The sequence below is a fragment of the Chrysochloris asiatica genome, unplaced genomic scaffold (assembly GCF_000296735.1).
Source record: "Chrysochloris asiatica unplaced genomic scaffold, ChrAsi1.0 scaffold00336, whole genome shotgun sequence".
Classification (NCBI taxonomy): Eukaryota; Metazoa; Chordata; class Mammalia; order Afrosoricida; family Chrysochloridae; genus Chrysochloris; species Chrysochloris asiatica.
In genome coordinates, this window is record NW_006408854.1 from 1314342 (window position 1) to 1330780 (window position 16439).

General features: G+C 36.8%; 1 protein-coding gene across 1 annotated transcript in view; it reads left to right on the forward strand.

Annotated features, from left to right (window-relative positions):
* The window catches only part of GPR98 (G protein-coupled receptor 98), a 962819-nt gene that overhangs the window by 352578 nt on the left and 593802 nt on the right, over nucleotides 1-16439 (forward strand). The window contains 5 exon segments of the mRNA XM_006875701.1: nucleotides 4713-5120; nucleotides 6885-7069; nucleotides 10020-10269; nucleotides 10919-11058; nucleotides 12737-12897. Coding sequence (XP_006875763.1) covers nucleotides 4713-5120; nucleotides 6885-7069; nucleotides 10020-10269; nucleotides 10919-11058; nucleotides 12737-12897 — 1144 coding nt within the window.

A 16439-nucleotide genomic window follows, 5' to 3' on the forward strand; every position in this document is an offset into this window, starting at 1 on the left:
CAATAACCTCATATGCATGTGAAAGCTGGACAGTGAATAGGGAAGATCGTAGAAGAATTGATGCCTTTGAGTTGTGGTGTTGGAGGAGAATACCGAAAGTGCCATGGACTGTCAAAAGAACCAACAGATCTGTGTTGGAAGAAGTGCAGCCAGAGTGCTCCTTGGAGGCCATGATGGCCAAACTTTATCTCTTATTCTTCAGACATGTTGTCAGGAGGGACCTATTGCTGGAGAAAGATACCGTGTTTGGTGAGGTTGAGGGTCAGAGAAGAATAGGAAGACCCCCAGCAAGATGGATTGGCAAAGTGGCAGCATCAATGGGCTCGAGCGTGGCAACCATTGTCAGGTTGTCCCAGGGCTGGGTAGTGTTTCATTCTGTTGTTCATAGGGTTGCTATGAGTCAATACTGAATGACACTTAACAACAACAGCAACAGCTGTCTTACAGGACTCCTGGTGTGCTGTAGGATCAGCACTGGACTGCAAACCACAAGGTCAGTAGTTCAAACCCACCAGCTGCTCCTTGGAAACCCGATATAGGCTTGCTATGAATCTGAAATGACTCAATGACACTCAGCAACAACAACTCCTGTATGACTGCTTGTTAATTGATAAAATCTCCAAAGACCCTATTTCTAAACAAGGTCACATTCATAAGTATTGGGGGTTAGGGTTTCAAGATATCTTTAGGGAGAGACAATTCAATCCAGAACACCACTAACCCTGGTGACTCTTAGGCCTCAGTGGTAGAGTTTTGTTATAAAGTCCCATTTATTCTGTGCTTGGTTATGTAACTCATAGGGAGTGGTTAAAAGAAGTAGAAAATTTTGTGCATAAAATATTATATATGAAGGAGCTCTTCCTAAAGGTATATATGAAGTAGCTGTGGTATATATATGAAGGAACTCTGGTAGCGTAGTAGTTATGAACTGGGCTACTAATCTCACGTTCAGCAGTTTGAAACTACCAGCTGTTCCACGGGAGAAAGATGAGGCTTTCTGCTCCCGTAAAGATTTACAATCTTGGAAACCCTGTACAAGGTCTCTATGAGTCGGAACCGACTCTATGGCACATAGCCACCCCCATATATATATGAAAAATATGCTGTTGTTGTCTTGGAAGCTTTTCAGGTTGAGAAAAGCTTGTCTTTATGACTAGAATTCACAGCCTAGTAATGAACAGACAAACGCTCTATGACATACCCATTGCTGTTGAGTCAATTCTAACTCATAGCAAGCCTATAGGACAGACAAGAATTGGCCCCTGGAATTTCCAAGACTGTAACTGTTCATGGAAGCAATCGGAAACATCTTTTTCCCTCAGAGTGACGGGTGAGTTCAAGCCTCTGACCTTTTGGCTATCAGCGAATGCTTGATCACTGTCCCATCAGGGCTTGTGCTTGTTATTATATGTTGTTGTTAAGTGCCACCAAATCAATTCCAACTCATAGCGACCCTGTATAAGGTTTCTGAGGGTTGACTGGTGGGTTTGAACTTCTGACCTTGTGGTTCAAACAGACCTTGAGGTCCAGTGCTTATCCTATAGCACCACACCAAGACTCCTCTTATTATATAAAACCTTAGAAATATACTTAATTCTAAATAGCCTTGAGGTGGTATGAATGTAGCGTGAAGTAGCTTGATTCATAGTGGGAAGATATTAGTATTTTTGTTTTGAATGTTTTAGATAGCAAGATAAATGAGTAACAGAGAAAAAAAAAGGTGCTTCTTGTTTCCTTTTCTCCCATGAAATATATATCATCATGTGCCCACTATTTTGAAGAGTGAAAAAAGAGAAATTGGAGAAGAAGAAAACACGATAAAGAGATTTGAAGCACATTTTCAGATGGTTCATACACTCAGATAAAGGGGAATTGAAATTGCCCCCAAAATCTGAATGCCAGTATTTCTATCATATTCACTAATATTTTTTCTATGTTATTACAAAGTAATTTCTTGCAAAGTAATGCTGTCACTAGGATACAACTCATAAAGGACACTTATTTATGAAGACTATATTTTCATGCATACCCACTTGTCATTTTACCCTGCAGCTATGGTCTTAGCAAAGAGTATTAATGGCAGAGCCTTTATAGCAAAAAACATTTTGACACTTTCTCTGGGCCCCAAGTTTCATTCTTTTCTTAACAGCTGAGCAATGCATTTAAAATATGTTTTAATATTTTATCCAACAGTTAGTCATTTCAATTAGAGCATTGTTCAGGCTATTTAGTCTGCTATAGATATTACATTCATTCTGCTTTAAATCCCTTCAGTGAGGCCTTTTATTCCTCTATTGCACCCAGAATGTTCTTGAAAAGCCCTGCTCTTCACTGATCTTCTGTTTCTGACACAATTAATTACTTCCTGTTTCATGAATTATACAAATCTTCTCTGGGCTTCTGGAATACCACACTTACCTGCTTTTTCTCTTACCTTTCTGGCAACTCCTTTCTGTCACCTTTGTTGTCTATGTTGAGATCCAGTAAATGTTAAGATCCAGCAAGATTTACTCTTTATGCTAAATCATCTGGATTTATTCCTTAAATTTAATCTGTCAACTGATGCCTTCCAAAGTTTCAAGTCTTACCTTTTCTCTTCCCCAATCCAGAGGCATATATTTTTAGTACTACCACTTTACACTTTAACTTGAATGTCTAAAAGGCACCTCAAGTTTAATACGTGCAGACATACCTCACTATAGTGTGATTCCCTTTATTGCTCTTCACAGCAATTGTGTTTATTATAAATTGAAGGTTTGTGGCAAGCCTGCATTGAGCAAATCTACTGACATCATTTTCCCAACAGTATATACTCTTTTCATGTTTCTGTATTGCATTTTAATTTCATAACATTTCACATGTTTTTTTTTCATAATGCTATTGCACATTTAATAGACTACAGTGCAGTGTAAGCATAACTTTTGTATGTGCTGAGAAACAAAAAAAATCCAGTTGGCTCACTTTTTTTTGCATTATTTGCTTTTTGTGATGGTCTGGAACTGAACCCACATTATCTGCAAGGTTTTGTTGTTAAGGGCTGTTGAGTCAATTCAAAGTGATAACAATACTGTATACAGTTTCTGAAGATTAGCTGGTGGGTTTGAACTGCCAACCTTGTCTCCTGGTACCGTTATATTTCTTCATAAAACTCATAATCATATAAAATTAAATCACTAATTCCATAGCTGTTACCCCAACTCCTCCACTAGAATAGGTATTCTGCTGTTCCCTGCTGCATCCCTAATGCTGTTGTTAAATGCCATCGAGTTGGTTCTGATCTTTAGCAACCCTGGAGAGAGTATCCCAGGAGCAGCCTGTGAGCTCAAACCAACTTTGCAGTCCAGTGCATTAACCTACAGTGCTAGGTTACCTATTTGTTGGCTCAGTAGTAAATAAATGTACATTCCTTTGGTACTTCATTGACGATATGCTCATGAGTCGCTTTCCAAAATACTTTTAATAACCGTAATTTGGAGAACTCAGAAGAATATAAAAAGGGGCTTAAAAAAGTTTATGGAAAAATTCCATTATCTTTTTATTCTACTTTTCCACACATTTTTTGAAGCCCACTTTTATGCCCAGGACCTCATTCTTTATGATATTTCCATATCTAAGTGTTAATGACAAGAGGCTACATTATTTTTATTTCTTCATTTTCCTCTGTCTTTCTCTTTATTTCCTTTTTATCTCCTCCCCACCTTGAATTCTAGGTATGAATTAAAGTACAAGAACCATGTCTTTTCCTTGATTCTCCCTATCTCCTTTTTATGTCCTCCCCTCTTGAATTCTAGGTGTGAATTAAAGTGAAAATATCACGTCTTTTCCTTGACATTTGTATTTTGTAGTATGTGTCATTTACAGCTGTATACACACAATTTTTAGCGTATTTGCAAATTGGAGCAAATCTATAAGAAGGTATAGTGATATGCCTTTTCTAATTGTTGTTCTTGATCTGTCTCTGATCTTGCATTCCTTTTCTTCATTATTTTCTTTGAAAGGCATATATCTTTTTTATCCTCATCACTTTATGAAACATATCTCTATCATTAGTTTATTTTAGGAGACTGTTGCATTTGTTGTTAAGTGCCATCAAGTTGGTTCCGACTCAGAGCAACACTGTATAGGGTTTATGCGGAGTGGCTGGTGGGTTTGAACTACTGAGCTTATGGTTAGCAGTGTAGTGCTTATCTTACAGCACTATACCAGGACCCCTTTAGGAGATTGTTGTTATTGTTAAGTGCAGTCCAGTCGGCTCCAACTCATACTGACCCTGTATAGGGTTTCTGAGGCTGCAAATCTTTGTGGGAGCAAAAAGCCTGATTTTTATCCCAAGGAGTGACTGATGGGCTCTAACCACCCACCTTGTGGTTTGCAGTTCAGTGCTTATCCTACAGAGTTACTGATCTCCCCTTGTGTTGTTGTTGTTAAGTGCCATCGAGTCGGTTCTGACCCATGGCAACCCTGTATAGGGTTTCCATGGAGCTGCTGGTGAGCTTGATAGTTCAAACTGCTTTGCAGTCTGGCGCATTAACCCACAGTACCACACCAGGACTCCCCTTTTGGAGATTAGAAAAACTAGAAGCCCTGTGTTTTAGTTATAATGTTGGCATTGCTCATTATTTTGCTTAAGAGAAATAACATTTGTATAATTAAGAACTTGTTGAGAACAAGATTGAAGGTGTTTCACTTAAGTGGTATTATTGAATTTCTAGGAGCTTCGGAGCACTGAAACAGTAGGTCGTACTCTCATATCTCCAGCTATTTCTGGGAAAGATTTTGTGAGAACTGAAGGCACATTGGTCTTTGAACCTGGTCAGAGAAACAACGTAGTGGATGTCATCCTAACCCCAGAGACGGCATCTTTAAATCCGTTTCCTAAACGCTTCCAGATTGTGCTTTTTGACCCAAAAGGTGGGGCCAGAATTGATCAAGTATACGGGACTGCCAACATCACACTTGTGTCTGACTCGGATTCTCAGGCTGTTTGGGGGCTTGAAGACCAGCTGCACCAGCCCTTAGATAATGACATTCTCAACAGTGTGCTCCACAATATTAACATAAAAGTGGCCACAGAGAACACAGATGAACAGCTCAGTGCCATTGTGCATTTAATAGACAAGGTAAGAAGTCCTCACAAATGTAGGCAGCTGACACCAGTTATTAGGTAAATTCTAATGGAATTATGATAGAGTTAAGTTTCTGACCATAAGAATGGAATTCATTGCTTTTTGATAGTTATAGTTACTTTTTCTTGGTGGTGACTGATATCTGTTTGGAAAACTTGGTCTTTACCTGGAGAATTCTAAGTAACTTGGTATAGGCCTACCTTGTTTTATTGTACATCACAGTTACTAAATTTTTAAAATAAATTGAAGGATTGTGATAACACTGTGTCAAGCAAATTTGTCTGCATCATTTGTCCAAGGGCATGTGCACACTTTGTATCTCTGTATCATATTTTGGTGATTTCCACAATATTTCAAACTTTACGTAATGCTGTCGCACACTTGGAGTCCTGGTGTGGTGCTGTAGGATAAACTCTGGACTGCAGACCAAAAGGTTGGAGGTTCAAATCTATCAGCTGCTCCTTGGGACCACTGAGTCAGAACCAGTTCAGTGGTACTTAGCAACAACAACAAATTGTACACTTGGAGTCCTGGTGTGGCATTGTAGATTGGCAGCTCAAACCCACTCCTCAGAAACCTTATATGAAGTCTCTATGAGTAAGTACCAACTTGGTGACACTTCTATATGCACTGAAAAACACACACACAAAATTGTGACTTGCTTTATTGTGATATTTGCTTTATGGTGGTGGTCTGGAACCAAACCTACAATATCTTGATTTTTTATCACAGTATATGGTGGTGGTGCTGGTAATGTGCCGTGGAGTTGGTTTCGACTCATAGCGACCCTGTACAGGGTTTCGAGGCTGTACATCTTTACTGGAGCAGAAAGCCTCATTTTTCTCCTGCAGAACAGCTGGTAGTTTTGAACTGCTGACCCTGAGGTTAGCAGCCCAATTTGTAACCACTATTCTACCAGAGCTCCTTATATAGTATTGCTAAATTTAACCAATAAAAATACAGGATGTCCCATGAAGTTTGAATTTCAGATAAACAACAAATACTTTATTTAATATAAAATATAGTAATTTCACATTAAAATAGTTTTATTTTCATGCACTCTTTGGAATAGATATATGAGTATACTAAAAATTATGTACTACTGAACTAGATTGTTGTTAAGTGCTGTTGAGTGTGTTTTGACTCATAGTGACCTTTACAAAGTTCTTTTGCCAGAATGGAAAGCCTCTTCTTTCTCACACAAGGAAAGAAAATGTGTCACAAAAACTCTTTTTCTATCTATATCCCAGCCCCGTAAGCAACAAATCATTCAGTTATTTTAAAGTAGGTGTCATAATTACTGTTAAAGGCAAGAGTGCAAAGAAGTCTTTTCCACTCTTGGTTGGAAAAAGATTTTCTCATTTGATACTTTGAAATGTAGTGCTGCATGTTAACTTATTTTGCTGAAAAACAGATAGTAAAGAATTATCTTGCTTCCATTATTGATACTCTTGAGGCATTAACTAAATTTTTAAATGTTGATCAAAAAAGTAAGAATCCTTGGGATGTATATAAAAGTAAAATTAATTTTCATTTATGATATTAAATATTTATGGTTAAAATACAGTCATCTTGGACTATATCTAATGATCAAATAGGAAATAATGTATAAGGAAAGGCATAATAAAAATATCATTTGTGCCTTTTAAGTAAGTACAAGTATTAATTGTGAACAAAGAAGAAATATTACCAAAACAATGCAGATAACTTAAATTTAATTTTGATGATGATGTATTTTCACACTTGATTTTTTTTCAGATAACTGTTGAAGGAAAAAATCAAATGTTCAGCATTGAAAGCCGAAATCTTCTTTATGAAATTCTTTGTGCTCTTATTAACCCAAAGCGTAAGGATACTAAGGGATTCAGTCATTTTGCTGAAGTGACTGAGAATTTTGCCTTTTCTCTGCTGACAGATGTTACTTGTGGCTCTCCTGGTGAAAAGTAAGTATCCTTAAATATATTATTGGTTCCTGTATCCACATATTTTTCACAGCTTACAAAGCAATATATAATGCAAATTGAATTTAGATTTAATTAAGAATTTTACAGTCAATGCGTTGAACCTCTTAGACATATGAAGTTATTTATTTCAAAAAACCTGATTCATGAGAATATGAATTTATAGTGCCAACATCATATTCTTAATTTGCAGCATCTTTAAAATTTAAATGAGTCCTATTGTTTACTCATATTATATAACAAGTAGAAAATACATTTTGAATACAAGAAAAAGAAAAGTTGATTCCAACCTTTATGTCTTTTTGGTGTGCTTTTAATTTTGCTTCTACTTGGAATATGGTTCAGTCTCATCCATTAGGATGCTCTCAGAATACAGTTGGTTTTCAGACTAGTTATTTCATGGCAGAAGGCTAGAAGAAAAAAAGGAAAAATTAAAATATGTTTAATGCTCATTATGGAGTCCTGACGTGGTGCTGTAGAATAAGTACTAGACCACTAACTGCAAATTCAGTAGTTCAAACCCACAAGATGCTCCTGAGAAACCTTATGAGGGATTGCTAGGAACTGGAACCAACAGCACTTAACAACAGCAATACAGTGTTCATTATTGACTATAATTCCTATTCTAACTCTGAGTTATTTCACATACCATGGTATTAGAAATTATATTCATGAGATAAATTCAATTATTGTAAAACAATTTTTTAAAAATGGTATTTGTAATTTTGATCCAACATAAAAATGGTTGACAATAGAACTTTGCTGTTAGTTGAAATTTAGCCCCAATTCTCACAAAGTAACATATGGTATTTGAAATACAATGGCTATTATTTAGTGGGAAATGTCTGGTTAAGAGTGTTTATATAAATCACTGTTAATTTATATAAAACTCTGTTAAATTTATTCTTTTAATGAACGCTTCAATCAGTGTGTATTAAAGTCACATTAAAATTCAGAGATATTTTGAAGAAGTCATTAAAAAATCTGAGATAATAATTTGAATAATCTCTTTATATGTAGGGCGACCCTTTGTGAACTCTTGACTGGCTAATTAAAATTAGTTAGATTTGTAATATTTTTAACTTTAGTTCTTGCATCATAAAATTCTGTAATACTTTTCATATTGTATTAGATTGAACCATGTGGAATTGCCTTTTTATACAACAAAAATAGTGCACTATTGGTATTTCATATGTGTGTGTCAGTTTCAACACATAACGACCGTGGATAGTGTTTCCAAGGAATGGCTGGTGGGTTTGAACCATCAGCCTGTGGTTAACTTATTCTACAACTCCACACCAGTACTCCAATTTCATAACGTTTAATCTAATCCTTGCTAAAAGTTATGCATTATTTTATTTTTACAGTGGCCTTTTATATTGTTGTTGTTAAGTGCTTTCAGGTTTTTGACTGAAGAACTATCAAGGAAAGCTTTTAAACTAGGTAGAGTGTAGTGTGGTATGGTTTTTTTGTGTGTATGTGTGTACATGAAACAATCAGATTTAGGATTTTAGAGCACTTATCTTAAGGACAATGTTAATGGTTGGAGAATAGAGTAAAGCAAGAGATAGGAAGACAACATAGGGGATCATTTTTCCATGTAAGAGAAAATGAAAGTTGGAACTAAGGCATGGACAGTGGAAGAATGAGAGGGTGGTGCCTTGAAAATATTTAGGTGGTAGAATTAACACTAGTGACAAACTGAATTTAGGCAATAAAAGAAATCAAGACTAGTTTCAAATACTCCTAAAGGTGTCTATTGTTCTGATAAACATTATTTATGTATTGTCTTAAGCAGTATTCAAGGGCATCTGCTGAAAGTGGAGGGTTGAGAGTTGAGTAGGCAGATTAAGAAGAATGAGTAGAGTCTAGAGCAATCATTTGGAAACATGGGAAAAGGAGCTAGTCAAGTAAAAAGAATCTTAATTGGCATTCAGAGCAAGAGCTGAGGTTGGTCACCATAGATCTGTAGTAGTGTTTATCTGTATGTTAAGGTTTGTTTTTCCTTCCCCTCTTCACTTCAGTTGGAATGTAAGATGTCTTTATTATCTATCATGGCTCATTTAGCATTTAATGGTTAATGTATAATTCTTAACCTAATGTATTTTTTTCAGACAGGTTTCAAGACCAAAGATTATTTCAGGGTTAAGGTTAGGGTTTGTTTTTACCCCTTGTATCTTCTCACATGCTAACTTTACAGATAAATTGCATTACGTTTTATGTGAAACTTTTAAAAAATATAGATTCCTATATCCCATGTCTCTCCCAGGCAAAGAATCTGATTTAGCAAGTCTGGAGTGTTATTTATCTAGAAATGCCTATTTTAAATCAAGCTTATAACTGATCTCAACACACTGAGGTTTAGAAGTAACTTCATTGAATACAGGGTCTTGTGCCTAGGAGATCTTCAAAATAGAACTGTTTAAATGAATAAAGATCACGGTTCAGGGTTGTTTATCTTCCAGTCACATGTTTAGATTAGCAATGCTCTGGTGAGTTAGAAAGGAGTGAGGAAGACCCTTAATGAAAACATGGCTATAGATACATAAGGTTTATACTGTTCTTAAATAAAGCAGAGGGTTTCAGTTTAGTGGACATGCTTTTTCCTCCACCTAGTCTAGCCAATGTTGATGTAGCCAGCACAGAAAAACACATTTTATGGTCACAGATTGTGTCTAATACCCATGAAACAGTTTTGGAAATTCTATGTTTTTGGTTATAAGGAGGATCAGGCAGGAGAATACAGAAAGTTCTGTGCAAAAATCATGACATTTAACTATAAAAGAACTGAAAACTATACCCCCTCTATTGATTCTGGGTTTATAGTGCCATTGCTATATGTAAAGAAGAAATATAAGTGGATATATATGAGCAAGTTGCATATCATTGTAGCAGAGCTTTCTTTCCTTTTATTTATTTTTTTCTGTTTCAGAAGTAAAACCATCCTTGACAGTTGTCCCTATTTGTCAATACGGGCTCTTCACTGGTATCCTCAGCAAATCAATGGGCACAAGTTTGAAGGAAAGGAAGGAGATTATATTCAAATTCCTGAGAGATTATTGGAGATCCCAGATGCAGAAGTTATGACTGGGAAGGGTACATGTAAATTAGTCCAGTTCACAGAGTATAACAGCCAACAGTGGCTTATAATGGGAAACAATCTACCTGCCCTGAAAAACAAGGTAATCTATTTTTTAGAGAATAATGTTGTTGGAATCTGAGTTTTCCTTAGCAGATACTCCTCAGATTGGATTTGCATGATCAGCTCTATGCTCCTCATGGTGAACTAATTATGAAAAATTTTATATATTTATGAACTATTTGTAGACTATTTAGTTTCAAAATGAGTTGCAAACACTTCCTTCATGTTGTATGGACTAAAATTTATTTACAAGTGTTAAAAGCCAAAAATAAATATATATAGTATGGTGATGTCAGTTAATGCACTGGACTTCAAAGTTGGTTTGAACCACAAAGTCAGCCATTCAAACTCACCAGCTGTTCCTTGGAAACCCTAGACAGGGTCTCTATGAGTCGGAACTGACTATAGCACTTAACAATGCAGCAATATAAGAGCATACTATATACTTCCCCCATGAAGGAGTCAAACAATTATAGTCACAGTGAGAGTGTTCTGCTGAAGACTGGAGTAGCTGAGAGGTGATAGAATGTCTGCTGTAGAAACACCCAGCTTCATAAGTAAGCTAACTATAAATAGTAGTAGTAAGCTAGTGACTAAAGTGACTAGAAAAATGAAACAATGTTCAGAATGGGAGATTCGGACACTAATTAGAAAATATCATTAATTTTTTGGTTCTTTTGACATTATAGGTATTATCATTGAGTGTGAAAGGTCAAAGTTCACAACCCCTGGCTGACAACAATGAGGTTCTCTACAGGATTTATGCTGCAGAGCCTCGAATTGTTCCCGGGACATCCCTGTGTCTGCTTTGGAATCAGGCTGCTGCAAGGTATTTATTAATAGCTTTTTCAAATCAGAAAATTTTCACTCTCCATTCTAGCATCATTGAGCTCAATTTTCTGTACTGAACAGAGATGGCTAGAGAAAAACCTTCTCTATAAATAGAGCGGCATAGGAAATGGTCTTAGCATTGTTCAGGTGTAAATGCTGTAGAACAATTTAAATATGTAACACTTCATTTACTTCTTAATTATTACCACTTTTGTGGGAGGTAGCATGAATTCTACCCAATTCAGATAACTCTCCCAGAGTTGTCAGTTAATTTGTTAAATAGGAAAGGAAACAAATCTGTTCAACTGTTTTGTTTCTGGAGCGGATACTCTCCATTCCGAGAGATGACTGAAATTTATAGTTCTTGACCATACATGGATGGCATGGTGGTTGAGGATTAAAGCCATACACTTGATGGGAAGAAGATAGAGTTTTTTTTTTTTTTTTTAATCATCTTTGCTTAATACCCGTAGCTTCTAGAATAATTACCAGCACCCAGAGCTCAGTCAATACTGCAGGGTCAGGCAGTGCTTGTTCAGAGGGTTAATATACCAGCTTCAGTCACTAGATTTTGTTTATTACTGAATTTCAGCCAGCAAAACCAAAATTTTAAAATAAGTTTAATAGTGTACCTGAGTAACCAACTGTCCTCCAAAACAACAACAAAAGTCTTCCACTTTCTTTGTGGAAAAAAATAATTTAAAATTGAAATTCTTTGTACTTAATGCCAGATCTTAAATCGAATGTATTATAATATCTTTAATCCTCAATATATGATTAATAGCAAATGTTTCAAGCCTAGAAAATTAGTGGAATTAAGGAGCCCTGGTGGTGTAGTAGATTATGCATCGGACTGCGAGCTGTAAGGTTATAGTTCAAATCCAACAACTGCTCTGCAGGAGAGCGATCAGGCTTTCTGCTCCCGTAAAGATTTACCATCTCAGAAAACTTATACAGGGTCATTATGAGTCAGAACTGACTCTACGGCACATACCCACCACCACAACTACCACCACCACCACCACAGCCAACAAAAGGGAAGATTTTTGATCCAAAGTCACCAAAGAATACTCAGAAGTCTTGAGAGGCGAGGCTGTATTGCTGTTATTTATGACAAGGATGGTGTGCCAAATTAGACCTTATAGAAGCTACCATTTGCAATTATCCTAGAAAACATACATGATTTTGTAAGTGGCTCCATCATACAAACAAGATGAAAGAGACTTCTTAGAAAAGCATATAAGTAAGTGGTTCAAAACACAAGCAATTGAGAAAAACGAGGTAGGATGAGCATTACATATAATGCATATGTAGATCATTAGGGGTTTTTAATGATGGAGAAGAGTACCTCCTATTGAAAACCCCGGGGTGAATTCGATTTAGATAGAAAGACACAGGTACTACTCTGTTAAAAGGATCAGCTTCCTTGTAATGTGAAATGGTCGGCTTGGTTTGGGTTGGTATTTCAGCTGCTTCTTAAGCCATCTTGTGGGATCTGTTATGTCATGTCCTAGACAATGTGTTCCTGCCAGTGTTTCTTGTTGAAAATGTAGTCTGCTAAAATCTTGGGCAAAGAACACTTTTCAGTTCAGCTAGTTATTTTTTTCTTTAAAGGTCATCTCAACACCTTAAGTACTGATATAAAAGGAATAATGACAATTGTGTTTTTTCCTTAGCTGGTTGTCTGACAGTCAGTTTTGCAAGGTGGTTGAGGACACTTCAGACTACGTGGAATGTGCTTGTTCACACATGTCTGTGTATGCTGTCTACGCCCAGACTGACAACTTGTCTTCATACAATGAAGCATTTTTCTCTTCTGGATTTATATGTATCTCAGGTCTGTCAGAATATTCTTGAGTCAATAATTTTAAATATCTACACAGAATAGAAAAAGTCTGTTCTGTTAAAGTTCTTTTATATAAGCATGACATGCTGAAACGTACTATGATTCTTCAACACTTGGAACAAAATAAAAATTTCCATTGTCTCATTCATTAATTCATGCAACAAATATTTATAGAGGACCAAAATTGTCCTGGAGTCTTAGTGTGATGCCATAGGGTAAGCACTCAACCTCAAGGTTGATTGGAGTTGCAAGATCGGCGACTCAACCTCACCAGCCGCTCTCCAAAACCCTATAAAGGTTCACTGTGAGTCAGAACCAACTCGACGGCACTTAACAACAATCACAACATTGTGCTGAGATATAGTGAAAAACAAGATCTAGTTGCGACTTATGAGGAGGGTTAAATATGATGTGGGACAGACACTAGGTAACAGGAAATGGTGCAGTTCATTCACAGTGCTGTGGCTTAGATGGCAGCTTCTGAAGTGAAAATGTCAGTATTACATGAGATAATACTTATAGAGCATTGTTTTATTTTCTTCTTTAAAAAAAATAAAACAAAAACCAACCTATGAGATTTATATTCTACAACTAAAAGTATTCCAAACACTGTATTAAAAAGTATTTTTTTTCTTTCACCTTTCATACCCAGGCCCTATCTCTGGCAGTAATGGGAACTTTCATTATATTAGCATCAGTGAAGTTATTTACCTACAATTTAATTATAGAAATAGTTTCAGTTGATGGATTCATTATATGGTTGTGAGTTTGAGAATTCCTTAATATCTATTTCTTTCTAGTTACACCTATCTGCAGCTTTTTCTCTGAATAATGTATACCAAGATGTGGATATAGGGTAATGCTTAAAAACATGAACTCTACTGAAAGACTGCCTGGGTTCACATCCTGGTCCTGTTAGTTGTGGAACCTGAAGCAAATTACTTAATTTCTCCATGCCATGGTTTTCTTACTTGTAAATACTCGTTGCATAGATGTGCAGTATTTATAACAAGTACTGTGGATCATAGCCGCACTTGGATTAAAGTCTCTATGCAAACAAATATAATGATGTCTAGATTTGTTTCAGCCTTTTTGCTTTGTTTTATTATTCTATGGAATTGTTGTGCTCATTAAATATAGTAACAATAAGGTGTATTGATCTGATTTTGATACTGTATGAGTCTAGAAATACATAGTAAGCAAGAAAGGCTATCCTTTATAAAAGATAATATCAAGAATAAGAATTATTCACCATTCCAAATACAGGAGCCCTGGTGGCATAGTGATTTAAATGTTGAACTGCAAACTGCAAAGTCCACAATTCAAACCCACTAGCAGCTCCACAGGAGAAGGATGAGATTGTCTATTTCCACAATGATTTACAGTCTCAGAAACCTTGAGGAGCAATTCTATTCTGTCCTTTGGGGTTGCTATGAACATTCTGGCTGTACTACTTATTAGCACTTTAAAATGACTCCAGCCTGCACCCATTCTAAAACCACTTCCACGTCTTAGGTCAGTGTTAGAGCAGCACTCCCATCTCTCAGTATCAAATTCTGTTTCAGTTATCGAATGCTACTATGAAGGAGCTCTGGTAGCGTAGTGGTTACAAATCGGGCTGGGAACTTTAAGGTCAGCAGTTCGAAACTATCAGCTGCTCCGTGGGAGAAATATGAGGCTTTCTGCTCCCGTAAAGATTTACAGCCTCGCTATGGGTCGCTATGGGTCGGAACCGACTGGAAGGCACTTAATAACAACAAACAACAATGCTACTATGAGATAAGGAGCTCTGGTAGCGTAGTGGTTTTGAATTGGGCTGCTAAAATCATGGTCAGCAGTTCAAAACTGCAAGTGGTTTCATGGGAGAAAGATGAGGCGTTCTGCTTGCCTAAAGACTTACAGCTTCGGCAATCCTGTACAGGATCTCTATGAGTTGGAACCGACTCCACGGCACATAACAACCACCACCACCACTATGAGATGCTTCTATGAGTCCTGCTATGACTCTTAGGATAAGCACTGGAGTCCCGGTGTAGCACTGTAAGATAATGGACCACAAGGTTAGTTTTGAACTGCAAGGTCAATGGTTCAAACTCAGCAGTGGCTCTCTGAAACCCAGTAAAGGGTGTCCATGAGTCAGAATCAATTAGATAGCACACAGCTACAGTTCTACTATTATAGAAATACACAGGGGCTTCAAAAAGTTCGTGAAAAAATTACATTGTCTTTTAATTTCATTTCGCCACAGTTTTTGAAGCCTCCTCATACTACAAGGGGGTAGCTTTAACAAACTGAAATTTATTTTCTTGTAGTTTAGGAGGCTGGAAGTCTGAATTCAGAGCACTAGCTCTAAGGAATGGCTTCTATCTCAGTAGGCTTTAGAGGAATGTCTGTGTCTCTTCAACTTCTGCTTTCTGGTTCCTTGGAGATCTCCATGTGTCTTGGCATCTATTTTACCCCATCTCTCTGCTGCCTATTTAATCTCTACTTGTTTCTAAAAAGAGATTGACTCAGGATATACCCTTCACTAATCCTACCGCATCAACATAACAAAGACAACTCATTCCAAACAGTGTAAACATAGGCAAAGAAACTAAGGTTTACAACTCATATTTTGGGGGACATAATTCAAAATTTAACAGTGTTTAATATAGTTAATCCAATATATCTAAGCTGGTTAAATTTGTATATTCAATTTATACCTGGAGCATAATGGGGGATTCTCAAGTTAAGGAAAATGCCTATGAATAAGCTCTTCTTGAGAACTAGAAAAACAGTTGAGTCATCTTGATTTCTCCCTTGCCCAACACTAATCCCTTTGCCTCACATTATTATTCTGTGCAACAGCAAATTTATAATAAATCACACATTTGTGATCAAATGGCTTATGATGAAAAATATTCCATAGTCTGTTTTTAAGTCAGTGTATTAAATATATAGACAGACCTTTATTAAAAGTGAATTTTGATGAGATCAGGGAACTCAAGTGTATGCTGGTGATCTGTGAGCTTCAGCTTTAATAGTTTATAGACTACTGAAGGAAAGTTGCAAACTCAGGCAGGACTCTACAGTTTCTGAAGATACACCTTGTACCTATGTGGGTGGATTTTGGAGCAGTCCCCGGACTTGCACACCTGTCCCAGAACACCTTATGGCTGTCTTCCTAAAAATATGCAGCTTCTGATACCTTGCCCAAGTATCTAGGCCTTGGCTAATATAAAGCTTTCCCTCCTGTTGGAGCATTAAAATCTGAAAACATAATTGAAAGCTTTTCTCAAAAGAAATTATGGAGGCATTTCTGTACAGAAAAATGAGTCAGCAGCTCCCATGTGGGCCTTTGGTTGATGACCACTCCACTCAAGTCAACATGTAGTGTGTTGTTAAAATGTCTTCCCTGACTTTGAGCAGAGAAAAAAAGAAGCAATACTGTCTATGAGTGCAGTGTCTCCTGTTTGTCTGTTGTTGTGAAGTGCCATTAAGTCAGTTCCAACCCATAGCGACCCTGTATAGGGTTTCCGAGGAGCAGCTGGTGA